Below are 16970 nucleotides of genomic sequence, written 5' to 3' on the forward strand. Positions count from 1 at the left end.
GACGGAGGGAGTACTACAAAGTCTCTAGAAAAAAGAGGCGACTCTAGATCTAGGTTTTCCTGGGGGTGGGGCTGCCGCCCCCTTGCTCCACCCCCTCCTCCTCGCCGGCCACACTCTTTCAACTCTCCATCCTTCGTTATCCATCTCCAATCAGATCCACTCTCCACCGCCTCCTTCTCATCACCTCCACCGCTTTTCCTTCGTCGCTCCTCTACCGCCTCCTCCTCCCTCTCCACCGCTCCACTACCATTCCCCCACCCCCTCCCCCCCCCCCCCCCGTTTGTCTTGGGCTAGATCTGACGATGAGATGTAGTTAGGGTGACTCAACTCCCTCCAACAAATAAGTCTTTAGTTTACATGGCGGCGCTTGTCTGGCAACATCTCCAAGACCGAAGGTCTCTTTTCTGTTTTTTCTTTAGTTTTGTTTCGTTCGGATGTTTAAGCCAGTTTCTATTCGGATATTGGGTCCGGTTTATGTCCAAGCAGGTTTCCCCCAGGGTTTTGTTCCGGTCTGGTTTCTCTAGATCCGATACCTAATTTTCATCAGGTTTATGTTGTCTTTGATATGAAGCTCCACCGTCCTGAGACGTCTGGTGTCTGGGTACTAGTTCCACTTAAGCCGATCTTTGTTGATTACGGTATAGAATGAGCGATAGTTCTTGCTCAGGCACTGGATATCAGTTTCGTCTCTTATCATTAGTTTTAGGGCTTGGTCTATATATCTGTATTCGGATGAGAATCTGTAATTATCATATGGCCTACTGATCTATACTCGGTGTTAATCTGTAAATGCCGTATGACTTGTTTACCATGAACCAAGGGGTTATAAAGATTTTGAATGGGTAAATTTATAATTCGAAGTAGGGCTATCCAGCGGATCAATCGAACAGCCAAAATAGACTAATTCGTCCAAATTGATCCGTTCGTGAACCAAATTGAGGTATGTGATGGATGAATGTGGATGAAAAAAATAACAATTCGCCACGAGTGGATGAGATGCGGATTGGATTTGCCCAATCCGCCCAAAGTAAAAAATAAAAAAATATAAGAAAGAGTTAAACCCTTCACAATAAACTATTACCCCACCAAAATAGTACTCATAAATTCGACAGTACGCCATTACCATGCTACTTGTTATTGACATAGAAATTTCAACGTTATTTCAATACGAAAAATTATTGGCTAGTCTTGAGGCAACACGAAGTTCTTTAATGTTTTATTGTGCTACTATACTTTTTAAATTTCTGGTATTTATATAAAAAATAGATTACAAGCTTAAATCTGCTCAAACCATATCCAAACCGATCCGACCGATCAACGCTCACGGTCGGGTGGTGGATGAGGTAAATATGAATGTGTGTGTTTTGCTATCTGATTTTTGGGTTTCAAAGAGTTTTTTAGAGTAGATATGAACGTGTTTTATTTTAAAAAATGTTACTTAAGTAATATAACATTTTTACGGATGCAAAGTTTTGGAAGCTTTTTAATTTTTTCCGAAGTGTTTAGGCTGTTTCAAATCCGCCCAAACCGACTAATCCCAACCGCCTAAACTGCAAACTAAACCGACCGAACCATGAAACACTCACGGACGGTTGCGGATGGAGAAAACAACAATTTGGTTAATGCAAATCTGCCTAAGAACCGAACCAATCCGCTTAAAACCGAATCGCGAACAGTTCTTCGAAGACATTATTTTTTGCCAAATAGAAACATAGTCTACGTATATAGAAGTCTAATTACTAGTCAGAATTGGGGAGCGCAGCTACGTACTCCTCCTGGCTAGCTCCTTGTCCTTTTATTGAGTCCGCCGGCCTCTTTAAGCGGGTCTTCTGTTTCATCATTCATTTGACTGAAAAAAACCATTCTGTTTTACGAGCTTTATTCTGTTCCCAAAGAGGATTAATTAACAAAGTGGTGAAATTCTTCTTCTTCTTCTCTTTTGGGGTTTTAAAGGCGGAGCAGGGATCCTATAATGAGCAAGTCTGTAGCATTCTTTGTAATCCGCAATCTAAATCGTTTATCTTGACAATCAATGGTTCAAATATATGAGTATTTATTATCTTTTACAAATAAAAGATAAACTATGGCCGGTAAAAATTAACAAGGAATCTAAACCATCGATTGGGGAAACGGATGATCCGGATTATCACTACAGAGTCCCCACGTTTAAAGGCTCAAAGGCATGAAATCTCTTTCGGAACGATGTAACTCTTTTTTGATAATTAGGTGTCCGGGTCAATGCACATTTTTACTAATCTCACGATACTAATCACACCGTCCGCCAACGGGGGTTACATTCAAAGTCAAAGAATTTTTTTTTGTAAGAATTGTCTATAGTAGGGAGCAAACCACTTGACCACCATCCCTACCCCTCAGGGTTAGAACCATTTTTACTTTAGGATGTAACTTTAGGTTTTGGTCCCATTATTTAGCATTATATACATTGGGTCTACGCTTTGCAAAAGTTCATATGCATCACTTTATAACTTCTTGAACTAATCTCACCTTTTGTTCTTCTTCTTCTTCATTCTTCTGCATAATCTTCCTTTATGAAGAAAAGAGAGGGCTTCTTGGGTTGTGGTGCATGCAATGATGCAGGTGGGGAGCCGGCACCCAGCCACAGCAGGCTGTTGGGACCTCTGAATATTGGGCTTCAAACTCATCTTCAGCACGTAATTTGAATTTTTCATCTTATAGACTCAACGCATAATAATTATGGAAAAAATTCAAGTTGGGTAGACGAGGGTAACTCATCAATGAGTCACATCACATATGCCTTGAATAAATAAACGAAAAGAATTACATTATTTTAGAAATACACTTTCAAGATAATCTGGTTCGATTGATATCTATCCAATTGGCTTTTGTTGACACACGTCCGGACGAGGCCTATTTAGTGGCACTACAAGCCCTAGCTTCCATTGAAGAGATGGGATCTGGAAATTCTAACTTAAGATTGGCACGAGTTTAGAGTAATTTCTTTTCACCTTTTTTTAAAGAGAAAATTATCTCTAAGGATAAAAACAGTGTACTTAATTCTCATTAAAGATGAACTCAATTTTTAATTACCTTCAATGTAGTTGGAATTTTAAGTTAATTTAACCATTGACATCGATCACACGACCTTTTTATCCTTCTATTTTTCTATTTCCATCACATGCTAATCTAGTATGAATACAATCTAGGTTTTCCTTTTGAAATAAACTACAATAATGTTTTTAAGTAGGCTGCTGATTTTGACATTTTCCTTTTTGTTAACGTCACTCCCTTACAAATATATTTTTGGTGCAAAAACACACTTGCAGGGGAGTGTCGTTAACAAAAAAAGAGTGGCAAAATCATTTCCCTTTAAGTATCCGCCAAGGTTGGTAATAATGACAGGCTTAAGACGTAATCAAATTCAAGTGACTTTAACTGGTTGACCAATGAGGAGAAATTTTTGGGTGCCGAGCAGTACCCGTCGATGATCCCAACCGTCCAAACGTGTTTTTGGACGGCCCATATTTTATTCCCTCACCCCACCACTCTCACTCCTTTTTTTCTCTTTATAAAATTTGGACCGTCCAAAATAAGTTTGGACAACTCGGATCGCCAACGGAATACCACGTGTGTGGTATTCGCTCGGCACCCAAAAACTTCCCACCAACTAGATTATTTGAAAATTTTAGCATGCATCTCACACTTCTCAATGCATGCATAATGCATACATCTGGTATCATCATGTCATGCATGTAATTAATCCCACCTTTTCATGATTGCGAGCTTGCTAATTGCATCAGTTGGTCTTTCAAAATAAGAGCCATGCTACTAATTAATTAATAACTTTACTATAATTAAGCATGGGTTCAATACATAATCATAGTACTATGTCCCTTTTGATTAGAGTTAATCATAGTAAGTATAGTTTAGAAATATAAACTCACTTTAGATTCCCATATCAAAATACTACTGTAGTTTTAATTAGGACTAAATTGCTATATTTGCCTCCCTAAAGTGATCGTCAATTGCACGGTATCATTTGGGCTAATACTATTACATCTACCCACCCTTGCGCAATTACGATATGCACACCTTGAATTCATTTTGAATTTATACTAGTTGTATAAAAATTCATAATATTTGCACGTAAAAATTCATATCTAATATCGGATATCACGTTTGTTTGACCAATTTTTGGGCCAACATTGTAATGAATTTATGTACGAATATTTTGAATTAAAAATAGATTTAACGTAGATAACTGATAAACTGTACGTATTCAATATGACCGGAGTGCGTATTCTAGTACCACTAGTAGTTCTATGTAACCTTGCAAGCTGCAATACCCAGAGGGGGGAAAAAACATGTTTTTACTGTAGGAATAAATGAGTAAGTTTAATATCAAACAAACTGATCAATCAGTTAATCCAATCAAGATTATCATATACTAGTAGTAGAAAAGATTATTAGCATATAGTAGGAAAACTACACGAGAATGGAGAGGAGTGAATGATCTGGCTTTGACTTGACAGAAAAGGGATTAGTCGAGCTACAAGTAAGTTGGCCCGGACATCATTAATAGTCAAAAATAATAATAATGGAGAGGAGTGGTATGCATGGCAGGCAGAGTAAAATGGTTGACACAAATAGCGCCATTTTACCATCTTTAATCATTTGCATTTTAGAAACCCACTCATGAGGGACTAAGCTTCAACGCCCAGAGTCCACAAAAGAGTCAAAGAGATTACCCTACCCTTCTTCAAATGTGATTAATTAGTCAGAACAGGTGGGTAATAAATCTCACTTAGAGCAGAGAATTTCATGATTTTAATTGATTCCGTAGAAAAATATAATGTTTACTCATGTTGATGATGAAAGATTTTGCTGCTCCAATTGTGGGCCCCGCAAGATGATCGGATTTATTTCTTAACAGCTCTTGAAAATTACAATTGTGCTGGAATTGGCGTTGATCTTACATCATTCAACAGATGATCGCAATACATTTATCAGCGTTTGATTTCTTGTGATATTTAATTTCTTTTATGATAAATTTCTGACAATCATGTATTGAAGGACATTGGGTAAATATGGATTTTTGACATTTTTAATGATCTCGTCATCAAATTTGAAAAATATATACAGTAGTTTCGATGATAGAAAAGATCCAAAAAAATTGAGCGATTATTCAATGCTCTTGGATCATCGCCACATGGTGCTCCATACGAATCTTTCATCATACATTTGTGTGAGAACTACACACTTAATGGTGAAGCCCACACAAATGTGATGACAAAGGTTTCTAAAGCACCACATGCTCCAAAAGCAAGTAATAATTTCACCCACCAATGGGTTCTCTAAAAAGGGGCCGGGAAGATATGTTTCGATAGACAAAATGAAACCAGGAAATGACCTTTCTTGTTGACTTTTTAAGCCCAGAGAGAGAGAGTGCACGCTCTTGGAATGAATGTAGGACTTAGGGTGTGTTTCAATACTAAAATAGTACTTATTTTTTGCTTTATGAGATATGTCATTTTCTCACAATACGTTACCTTTAAAAAAAAAAAAGAACCATAACAAAACGGAGCCTTACAAAAGGAAAAACTGGTTGATTAGCTGAGTGGAAACTAATTAACAAGTGAAGATAGAGAATAATTACACAGGTTGATTAGCTGAGGTGGAAAATAGGATATGGAGTGAAGTGCTTCTCAATGATGGATAGTGAATCCTGGAACAGTAGAGTCACGAGAGAGAGAGAGAGAATAATGGTAGCAAATGGATTTCGTTGTTTGATTGAAGGGAAAGGGAAGAAGAAAGAGAGAGGAACGTGGTGTGGATTTTGTTGCAGTACTTTATACTCTTCAAGACATGAATCATTAGGTTGAAGACCACACGGTTCATGATGTGATGTGATGTGGCCTGTGGGTGTTGGCCTCTTTCCAATGACGAATGCATGCACCCATGATGAATTCACCATACAAAGCTAGAGATCCACACAGCTACCATTAAAGGGTTGATGTACGCAGCCATATCCTTACAAAAAAAGAGACTGTTTTCGCGACTCGAATCCGTTACCTCCAGGTAAGCACTCAACCAGAGGCCGCAAAAAGACATCCTCAGTAAAATTTAAGATCGGAAGCCTCATTCGAAACAAATGTTTATTCTTATATCAAAGTAAGCACTCAACCAAACCACCCGAACAAGGAGGAAATAACATGTGCTCTTATACTACAACTAAGTGATTTCTCAGCAAAACTATTTGTGCCAAACTGCGTATCTGTGGCCGCAAGACGCTAGAGTCCACTCCCTGCCGGCGGGGCACCAGGAACCATCACCGATCTTCATGCAAACTTTATCCCCAATGACAGCAGAGTAGAGATTCGGCTGGGCTTCAAAAATCCTGATAGACGATCGGCTGTGAATGTCTTGACCTTTTCGAATGTTCATCTGCACATTTACTCGGAGAATCTTAGAGCAGCTCAAGAAAGACCAATCCAAATGGTAGAATAAAGTCAGTAAGCGTACCAGCTTCACTATTTGGTCGTGAATGGAGTTACCCCAATCGTAGAAATGATCGTAAAAAACTGTTGGTATCCCTGGATGTGTGAGTATATATGCATAGCCCTGGATGGTGAAGGCAATGCCAGCAATCCAAATTTGAGTAAATGAAGAACCAGTAAAGAGGAAAAGGAAATAGATATGGTGTAGCTGTGCATTTAGTAGTAGTGAAAGAAGTGGTGTCCAACTGGATTGGCATGATGATTGTTCAATCGCTGGGAGATGTGGCCATACAAATTCAAGTTCCCTTCTCGAAACCGGAAAACTATACAGCAAAAGAAGCCTTAGCTCATGCATCCAGAAAAAAGGAAATAGCCAGATCTTTCAGTACCCTAGATTAAGTCAATGAAGATATTTGTTCCAAAAGTGGCAATTTTTTCATAATCAAGTTACTACTAAACTAGCACATAAGCTCACAATACCTCCTTGTTCACTATTAGCTAGTGCCAGTTGAATGGTAGGCCACAATTTAAGATCATTAACCAGAAAATCATATTGATTTGGTATGTAATCAACCTAAGATAATTTAAATTTTTTGTTCCTTCTAATGGTACTATGTTAGTGATATTAAGTTCAACATGAAGAATATAATCTAAAGGGCTCAATTGGATGTGGGATTAGATTTGGAGGTATTATGTAAGAAGGGGGGATTGAATAGTAGGGGGTATTATGTAAGAAGGGTGGGCCCACATTGATGTGACGGGGGGATTAAATAATACTTGGTTTGGATGAGGGATAAAATGAAAGGATAAGGTTGTTTTGTAGTTGAAATGGAAGAGAGAGGGGTATTAGGAGGGGGGATTCCACAATGCCGGTTCAAACCCTAGCCATATGTTAGCCCCCCTCAGGGGGCATTAGGGGGGGTTATGGAGGAGGGGGTATTATCAAATCCCCCGGTTTTTGTCTTCTTAAACCACGCCATAGAACCGGCCCCACGGATTAGAAGGGGGGATTGGACAATACCCCTTCATAATGTGGCATCCAAACGAGCCCAAGGTTGTAAAGTTGGACATGGACGACATATTGAGAGGATCAAGAGACGGTCAAAAAGCTCTAAGGCATATCATTTCAAGAACTTTCCAATGCAGATCTTCCACTTTTTCTCCCCTAACTCTAGCTTCTTCTTTTTTTTTCTTTTTGAACCAGCTTATAAGTCTAGCTCCATAAAAAAAACTCAAGTATTACAGGTGGCAAGGAATCTGGCAAATACAAAAATTAGAATACCTCCATAACATGGTATGAAGGAAAAGGCCAATGAGCCTGCAAGAGTGGAACAACCATGAGTAAGCACCAACTCGCTTTAAGGATCATAAGTTTGCTTCTAGAACATTAACATATGAGAAAACATATGACGCAACTCCAAGTTATCATGAAAAGTTTTCTAGACAGATGTCATTGATACGAATACATCAAACATAATACAAAAAAAAGTCAATAAATTTAACGGGGAGACCTCTTTCCATCTGAAGTCAATAACAGACAAGCTAGTAACAGTTAAATAATGCTCCTGAGGAGATAAATAAGGTCGCACCAGTAAACAAGAGGGACGAAAATTCGTACATGTGTTAATGCAGTGTATGGATATCAGAACAAAGAAGAACAGCCTTGGAAGCATTTATGCCATATTTTTTTTATGAATAATATGGAAGAATTATTACCTGTGTTGAGCCTGTATCATGGTTATCTAAGAAAGTGACAGCCCTTGAAGGCCACCAACCCATCACTCCCGGTGGATTCCCTTGAGCGTCACGAAGACGCCAGAGCTCTCCCTTTACAGCTTCCTGAGTAGTTACATAGTCATAAATGACAGAAATAGGATGGATTTCAGTTCAAGAAAATCAATTCCTCCTGAAAAGAAAAAAGTCCCTGTGTGTACAAACTGCCTCAGGAATATACCTGAAGAATTCCCTTAGTTGTGAAGTCAAATGCAGTAGAAAGCTGCCCTGTGCCATTAATCCAATTGATAATCCGTTGCCTATGACTATCTGCATGTAGATTAAAAGACAACGAAAGAAGAGATTATTTTTTTTACGAACGAAAGTTTCTTCCAGGTGAAATGTTTCATGAAACAATTAATATTCTGCCTTGGAAATAAAATAGGACTACTCAACTCAACAAATTCACTACAGGAAAACACAAACAAAAATGAACTTAGCGAAAAGTATATCAATTCTTTCCGATTAAAAGACACTGAGGATGCTCCTAATCAACAGGGGTAAGGGAGATATTGGGAATTAATTACTAGAGGCAAAGCGAAACAAATGTCTCAAGTTCAGCTTAATATTTAGTGACACTTTTGCTATCCATTGGATTGACCATAATAGAATAAAATACCTTGGTTGTACTCCAAGTGGTGACCATTGTAATTGCAAGAATCCCACCATTCTCCAACAGAAAAAAGAGGCTTTGCACCCTCAATGTATTCCTTCACATATTGTGCTGAATAACTAAAAGAAGATTTGACAAGAAAAAGTTGCAAATGAAAACCTTAAGAGGAGAGTAGTAGTAAATACACAGAAAAGGGGCAGTGTCTTAGTGCTATGGTAGAAGCAGAGAATGCCAGCTATGATAACACGATTAACATCTAAGACGGCTGCTTCATAAGAATATTGCCAAAACTTATGGCTATACTCAATATTTAGCCTTTCCACCTAGAATCACCTGGATTATCCAAAGCACCAGGGGCCAAAGGGCTCCACCCCCCACTTTTCCCTTCATTCCAAACTACCCTCCAGAACTCAAAAAGAGGAAGGAACAGAAGGGGAAATGCAATGCATAATAACATTACCCTCTTGCAAAATCAAATCGGAAATCTTGGAAGCCAACTGTATCTCGAAGCCATTTTAGCCACCCAATAATGTCTTTCCGAACAAACAGCTGGGTATGATCAATATTCGGAACACCATGAAAATTGTCCCCAGTGCTTTGATTACCCTGGAAGCAGAGATTAACATGTATAAAAGCAATGACGATGGAAACGAGATTTTATGGCAAAGTCATGCATCCCTAGGAGATTTGTCAATACGGTAATAATTGCAGACTGGATCATATGGAGCAATCATTTCTAGTCTAATTTAAAGCTATTTATACAAGAAGTCTTCATCATAATTGATTTCACATACTAGCATTTTTTGAAGCTACAAAGCAACCATGCAAACCAAGACAGTAACATCCCAGTTTCCGTTTGGCAGGACTGAAATTAAATTAACTACAATAACTACCCTTACCAAACCACCAGTACAGCTCGTAACAGCACGTTCATCCCATGATAATGGAATTCCATCGTAACGATTATACCTTCCTCCATGTCCTGTGGTAGTCCCAACACGGTGATTGATGACTATGTCAGCCATTGGTCTAACTTTGTATTGCTTCATCTTGTAAAGTAAAGCTTTCAAGAGATGTTCAGAGCCATATGATGAATTGAGAGAATATAAATTTTGAGGAAGGTATCCTGCAAACAGTAGAAAAGGAAGACCCATTGGTTAAAGTGTATACACAAAAGAAAAATTAGTTGGAGTTCTAAGGTGATTTTTTCCAACCTTCAAGTGCGAAGGAATTAGTTGCTGGAGGTAACCATGCTGATGTAAACCCGGATTTTGCAATATCAGGAACCTTGCTCTCTAAATTTCTCCACCAATCATGTTTATGAGACTCCCAGTTGAAAGCCTGTCAAGTAAATTGTTAGTCAGTTGTCCAAACTTAAGAGGCTTTAAGAATTGAGAAGTAAAATACACTAGAGGTAACATAATCTAACCACGACCCTCAGAGAGCTCGCAGAATCCATAACTTCATCTTCTTTTTCCAGTTTTACTACTAAACTTATTAAACTATATTACATAGTACCATCGAGTCCCACTCGATATGAGTTGGAGACAGGATTGAAATGTCGAACTAGCTGAATTTATACCTATTTCTAGTAAAAATAAGTAGGCCATCATTGGAATTTACCTGCAATAGAATTTCTCTACCACTGCGTACTACTGCTCCTGCAAATGAATAAACTCTGAACGTTATCCAGCAATCCTAAAACCGATGTCTTTCCTCTCACAGAAAAGGAAAACTTGAAATGTTAATCTGACAGCTGATATAGATGATTATGTGTTAAAGGATTCGGGGGAGAAAAGCATACCAACATCAGTCTCCTGAATACTTTCAACTTGGTTCTGCATTTGCAAGATGTGATCAGGTCAAGTAACTAAACAAGTAGTTTAGCTCACAACATATTCTACTTACAATAGAAATGAATAAAAAATAGTCCTCAGAAAGATCACTGATCTGAAAACACTAAACTGGAAAAGAAGAACTGAAGTAGGATCATACCTTGCTCAGGTAACCCATCTTGGATCAAAGGTGGTTGTAGAAACTTCGACACTGAATCGAAAAAGATAAGCAAAAGTCCTGCATCCACATATAATCAACTCATATTGATGTTTTCCATATACTGTCAAACTACAGTGCACTGAACAACTCCAAGTTATCTGACTATAATAGGAATAATACCATATTGCAGATCAGTTGTCTCTCAGTTTAGTAGGTTAGAAATTAAGACTTAAAACAAGCTTAAATACCGTCTGTTCGACATCAGAACTAAGGCATCCTGACCATCTTAACAAGTTCAAATTTTCATAGCAAAGAAAGTAACAAATGTTATTTGCATCTATAATTCCATACAAAAACCTGTAACGGATGGACCAATCCACAATTCATTCCTCACGGTCTCTTAAAATTACTATACTCCACGACTTAGGCTTGTAAGTTGTAAGTAGTAATATATCTGGGAAGGAAGAACTACAAGAATTAGTTAAAGACTCGAAGCGAAGCCCAGATACTCTCCTCAGAAAAACAAAGAACCAAAAACTACAAAGCAAACAATTTTTTCCCTTCATGCTGTTCTACTACAGACAGTAGACGAATTTCCCTGTGACACATTAAGTCATTAACCCCCTATTAATTACTTCCGTTTCATCTCAATCTTGCATTGCTATTCTCAACACATCTGAATAACTGGGGAAATATGCAGGGGTGAAAAATGAGCCGAACGAGCCTAGTACTTAGTTGTTCAAGCTTTGTTTGAAAACTTAACAAACTTCCAAACATGTTCAAGCCTAGCTCGTTTATGAGACGAGCCACTCTCGAACGGGCTTTAATGGAGATCTCGATTCTCGAGCACCTTGAACTTGTTATACATCATAGCGAGCCTATCTGTAGCTTGTTCGAGCATCGTTTAAAAGCTTAATGAGCTGCAAAAAAAGTTTCAAGCTTTTTTGCTTATGTTACAAGCCGATCTCGAACGAGCTTTTAACAAATGAACATCAGCTCAAACTCGAGTAACTTGATTTGTTTATCAGCTCTTATTTCAAAAGCGACATTTTTTTTAAAAACTAATTTCACAACACAAGTACATAAACCAAACCAAACCGAGCCATGTGTCCCAATCAATTGAGCGTCGGCTACATGTTCTGTCTCGGGCTAAATGTTCACTCAGATTTAGTAAGCCCAAATCCTTCCGTATCGCAGCAAATGGGAGGTTTCCCGTTTGAATCAAGCAAAGTGGAAACAGAAAACGAGAAAATGAAACCAAAACAAATGATAGAAACAAACCATCTAAATATTTCAGTTTGTGATGAAAGATACTAACCAATAATCCGGTTCTTGCGCAGGCGATCTCAGAGTGATAATCCCTGTCGTGCCCAGAGCGCTTATATAGAGAAGGAGAAGGCGTGAATCCGATTATTGATTCCACTGAAGTGGAACCACGAATTCGGTCCATAAAGAAAAGGGAAGGAAAAAAGCGACTGATCAGAGAGACGGAATTGTATTCGATGGCCACGAAAACCACACACACGGCTATGAAATTTTGCAAATGGTTCGTTCACAAAATGGAGAAGAGATTCGAGTTGTTGCGCAAACGGAGAGTGAAAAATCGCTTTTTTCGGATTCCCCCTTTCTGGTTTTTCGGAGGGAATGCATAAAAGCGTTCGTATCGAAGGGTGCGAGCGAAGGCCACGTGTCTGTCCTCAGAGTGTGCGAAAAATTAAGTCAAATCGACTCGTCTCGACCGTTCCTGTGACTCTGAGAATCGTACGAGAATTTTCGTGGTATTCGGACCGTTTATCTTGATAATTAATGACTCAGATATGTTAATTATTATGACTTGTAAAATTAACCATTACCGATCAAGATAACAAACATATCTAGATAATTTATTAAAGCTTACCCATGTGATCATATTACTACCTCCGTTCAAAATAAATGTTCTGTTCATAAAACGATGACTTAAAAATAAGGCATTTTCCACAAGAAAAATTTTCAACTTTTTTCATAAATGAAAAAAAACTCATAGATATCTAATAAATTGTTGAAAAAAAAATTGTTTGAATTTTTCTTGTATTATTTTTAAGTTGTCATTTTACTGACCAAATATTTATTTTGGGACGAAAGAAGTATTAAAGTTTAAAATCAAAGAAACTTTCATATAATTAAATCCTCATATCCACTTGGTCATCTTATGTTATAAATCTTGGACCCCTAATACTCGTTGAAATATCCTTTTTCTGTCTTTATCAGCTGAGTTTGTAGAATTCCCTTCTAGTCATTCTTTCTTCTTCAACTTGTTCAAATCACTTAAAATAGCGTAGAAGGGTTTATTACTTCACCTAATTAAAAAAATTAAAGTGTACGATTGGAGAAAAAAAAAGGTGCGAGAATCATGTTCCAACGAATTTTTACCTATCATATATCAGAGAATATTCAGTGATCCGTGAGATGCAGTGTCCGCAACCCCTTTCCACCATATATAGTGATTGATTCAAATATTTTTTCTAGAGTCTCCCACATTGTGTCTTTAAAAAAAACAGTCGGTGGCAACCTTAATGGGTTGTTCAAGTGCTTGCTCTCTATGAGATCGCAAAATTGAATCTTATGAAGATAAAATATTTTAAATCTTAGAGTCACTCAGGTCATGTTGTTTTGAGACTCAAGGAAAGTTTTTTAGAGTAATGAATGAAGATAAATAGACAGAGAAATGAGAATAATAATTAATTTTTTTATTAAAAATCATGCATAGAGAAAAAAATTTAGATTTAAAGATCCAAAACGAACATAATCTCAAAGTTTGTTCGGTCATTAACTTAAAAAAAAAATCCATTAAATGATAGTAATTCTTCATTATACAAGGCTCGTGCAAAACCCCGGGAAAAGAACCGGTTTAGCGCCACATCAACCGTTTTCCAGTTTGTCGTCTCCTAGATTAGATGGTTCTTTCTGCGACGGAGAAAGCGCTGACCACCAAGGCCGAGCCAAATCCCGAGGCGGTTGGCTGGTCTGAACTCCCACCGGAATTGCTCCAAACCATCGCCGAGAAACTCATCACCCACACCGACTACCTCCGCTTCCGAGCCGTGTCCACCACCTGGAGACTCTCCACCCCCACCGCCCCTCTCCACCTCCCCACCCAACTCCCCTGGCTAATGCTTCCCTTCAACCAGACCCGCCGTTCTACCCAAGGCGCGACGCGGCACGTTCTCGTCGACGGGCTAGGTAATGTCATGGGTTTTGTTCCTAGTTGGTTTCTTGACCTCCTCGAATCGTTATTCTTTCCCTTTCGATCTTGGCGGCGTATGATTGGCGGCATATGATTGTCGGTGTAAGATGTGCCTTTTGTGGGTATGCTCTTGCTCCGACTTGTTGCCACATGTTTAGGTTCTTTTTAATCTTTGTGATATGTTTTCAAAGATTAATAAAATTCTTTCTTCTGGTTAAAAATATGGGCAGGTCAACGCAAGAAAATCACCAGCACAAGCCGCCCCTTCTTCAGCCTCTCCGCCAACAAATCCCACTCCCTCCACCTCCCGGAATCCTCCCCCCACCGCCGCCGCCACCGCGGCTCCTCCCACGGCTACCTCGCCTTCCTCGACGAGTCGCCCGATTTCTTCCTCCTCAATCCCCTCACCCGCGCCAAATTCCACCTTCCCCCACTCTCCTCCTTCCCCAACGTCGTCGCCTTCGATTTCTCCGATGTCGGCCGCGAGTACACCCTGCGAGCTCCCAACGGGGACGTCTCCACCCGTAGCTTGTCCGAAATGCGCGACTTGTTCATCAAGAAGGTGGTTCTCTCCTCGAGTCCTTCTGTTGATTTTAATTTTATTGTGTTTGCGATATTAAATCAAACTGGTGATCTCGCTTTCTGTAAAAATGGATATCGGTCGTGGCTATTTATAGAGGATGCCCAATCTTATTGTGAGGATGCTATATATTGTAATGGATTATTCTACGCCGTGAATAAATTGGGTCAAATCGCGGTTTGTGATGTTACCGAGGAGTTTCCTAGGGTTTCATTTATTCGTACGCCGCCACAGATTGGTGGTGATTTACTGTACTTGGTTAGTTTATCATCAGAAGAGCTGTTGTTGGTTACGCGGTACTTGGATTTAGAAATCTTGGATTATGGGACTAGGGAATTCAGAGTGTATAGGCTGGATTTGAGTGGGCCAAAGTGGGAGAGGGTGACAAGTTTAGGGGATCAGATGTTGTTCTTGGGGGAAAATTCTTCGGTGGCGTTATCAGCGTTTGATTTCCCGGGGTGTAAAGGTAACTGCATATACTATACGGATGATTATTCTGAGTTGAATTACGATGGAATGGCTGGGAATCATGATTTGGGTGTTTATAATTTGGAAGATGGTAGCATTGATCCTTTACCTTGTTGTTATTCGGTTCCCCAGATGCGATGGCCACCGATTTGGGTCACTCCCAATCCTTGTTAAGCATGTAAGTGCCCTTTTCAGTTTGCTGCTTACTTTGAATTATGCATGCTTCCCTGTAGCTGAATATTTGTAGTGGTTAAGTGATGATAATGATTATAGCTGTCTAGACATCTCAAAGCTGTTTAATAATTGGTCTATGAGCAATTTTTCTGTATTGTGTGATCTTTGCCGGATGCCACCACAATCTTGTAACCAATTGTTGATGTGTCAAAATTTTCATTTGCTTGGTCAGATTCAAATCAGTATTTCCAAGAAATCACTCAAATTCACCACAATGATTCTGAAGTTGTTTAGAATTGATCACACTTTAAGCTCCACACTGCCTTCAAACATTTTATCTCGTAGTCTAGATTCTAAAATAGATTACTGAAATTATTTCATCCATGCTCTTATTTGAAAGCCGAGTTCTTTTTTTTTTTGAATTTCGTCTTGAAGTCTGTATTAATGAATACAGGCTTCTGACTTGATTTTCCTTAATGCTTATTGTTTCTTTCAAGATTCAAGAATAATGGACATAAGATCTTTAGCTGATTTTAGTTATCAAAAAGGATCTTTAGCTGATTTTATCTCTTGCTGCAGTAACGGTTGAACACACAGCTGCAAAATACTGAACCATCCCTTCTCAGGGATGATCATAAAAAACTATCCTCTACATTGTTGTTATTCGCTTCCCTGGATGCGATGGCCACCGATTTGGGTCACTCCTAATCCATGTTAAGCATGCAAGTGCCCTTTTCAATTTGCTCTTACTTTGAACTATGAATTCTTCCCTGTATATGAATGTATGTAATAATGATGTGGATTATATCCGTCTTGATACCTTATTGCTGGTTAAAAATTGGTCAGTGAACGATTTGAATGTATTGTGTGAGCTTTGTTGGATACCATCACAATCTTCTTGTTGTGTCCCTTTATTTGTTTCAAATGTTTCATTTGCTTCTTGGACTTCAGATCGTAATTCCCAAGGATTCTTAAACAACTTTCTGAGGGCGTCACGTCTTTTTTTTTTCTCCCTTTTCTGTAGATGAAAAAACATCATCTCTGTATGTATATAAAGATGATAACTTTTATGCTTGTACTATCTAAATGATGATCTTGGGGGACGTTAATGGAGTGTTTGTTGGCTATATCTGATTGTGTTGGGTAATACTAGGAGTTTGAGCTTAAGGTGGTCTAGTTCTATCTCATAGTCTACAGGATTGCATCAAAAATCTATCATCCATGCTCTAGTTTGGAAACATAGTTCTTGATCTCTTTTTTAGATTTTCTTGAAGCCTGGATGAATCAATACAGGGTTGGGAGTTGATTTTCCTTGTTGATTAGTATCTTCTTCAAGATCAAGAATCGTAGGCATTTACATCTTTTGCTTATTCCATCTCATGCTGCAATGATAGTTGGACATACACAAAGCTGCGACAAACCATCCCATGGAAGGGATGAAATTCAAAACTTGGTAAACCGAAATGAACTAACTAAATCATACTTAGTTTAGTTGTTTCCAGTTTATGACTAGGCAATCCGTTGTCTGGCATTTGGATTTTGTACGGCATGAACCAAACTCACATCCCACTATCATGGAGAATAAGCATGCAGATACGGTAAGAAGTAAGAACGCATAGTGCACAAATGAAGTCGTGGTTTGGCAAGAATGCCGACATCCTCAGTACA

At 38.7% G+C, this 16970-nt stretch overlaps 2 protein-coding genes across 2 annotated transcripts; one reads left to right on the top strand and one right to left on the bottom strand.

The window, feature by feature from the left end:
* Nucleotides 1–6117: 6117 nt before the first annotated feature.
* On the bottom strand, nucleotides 6118–12520 carry LOC131330881 (probable alpha-amylase 2). The gene is made up of 13 exons (XM_058364622.1): nucleotides 12176–12520; nucleotides 10858–10935; nucleotides 10667–10700; nucleotides 10486–10523; nucleotides 10077–10203; nucleotides 9762–9988; nucleotides 9323–9468; nucleotides 8869–8981; nucleotides 8431–8519; nucleotides 8193–8315; nucleotides 7759–7794; nucleotides 6502–6600; nucleotides 6118–6423 (listed from the first exon to the last, which is right to left on the bottom strand). Exons 2-13 carry the CDS (start codon nucleotides 10873–10875, stop codon nucleotides 6232–6234), a joined length of 1242 nt encoding a protein of 413 aa, XP_058220605.1. The 5' UTR covers nucleotides 10876–10935; nucleotides 12176–12520; the 3' UTR covers nucleotides 6118–6231.
* A 1197-nt stretch (nucleotides 12521–13717) lies between these two features.
* LOC131330882 (putative F-box protein At5g55150) lies at nucleotides 13718–16297 on the top strand. Its single transcript, XM_058364623.1, has 3 exons — nucleotides 13718–14076; nucleotides 14311–15306; nucleotides 15882–16297. Exons 1-2 carry the CDS (start codon nucleotides 13791–13793, stop codon nucleotides 15300–15302), a joined length of 1278 nt encoding a protein of 425 aa, XP_058220606.1. The 5' UTR covers nucleotides 13718–13790; the 3' UTR covers nucleotides 15303–15306; nucleotides 15882–16297.
* The last annotated feature ends 673 nt before the right edge of the window (nucleotides 16298–16970 follow it).

The sequence above is a fragment of the Rhododendron vialii genome, chromosome 6a, assembly GCF_030253575.1.
Source record: "Rhododendron vialii isolate Sample 1 chromosome 6a, ASM3025357v1".
Classification (NCBI taxonomy): Eukaryota; Viridiplantae; Streptophyta; class Magnoliopsida; order Ericales; family Ericaceae; genus Rhododendron; species Rhododendron vialii.

Excerpts from the sequence above, each read along its gene's own strand:
- LOC131330881 (XM_058364622.1), bottom strand. Across the intron at positions 6,601-7,758 it reads CTTCATACCATGTTATGGAG|GGCTATGCATATATACTCAC; the intron begins GTATTCTAATTT and ends TTCACCATCCAG. Across the intron at positions 6,424-6,501 it reads ACGACCAAATAGTGAAGCTG|ATGAACATTCGAAAAGGTCA; the intron begins GTACGCTTACTG and ends GTAAATGTGCAG.
- LOC131330882 (XM_058364623.1), top strand. The coding sequence starts at position 13,791 with ATGGTTCTTTCTGCGACGGAGAAAGCGCTGACCACCAAGGCCGAGCCA. Across the intron at positions 14,077-14,310 it reads CGTTCTCGTCGACGGGCTAG|GTCAACGCAAGAAAATCACC; the intron begins GTAATGTCATGG and ends AAATATGGGCAG.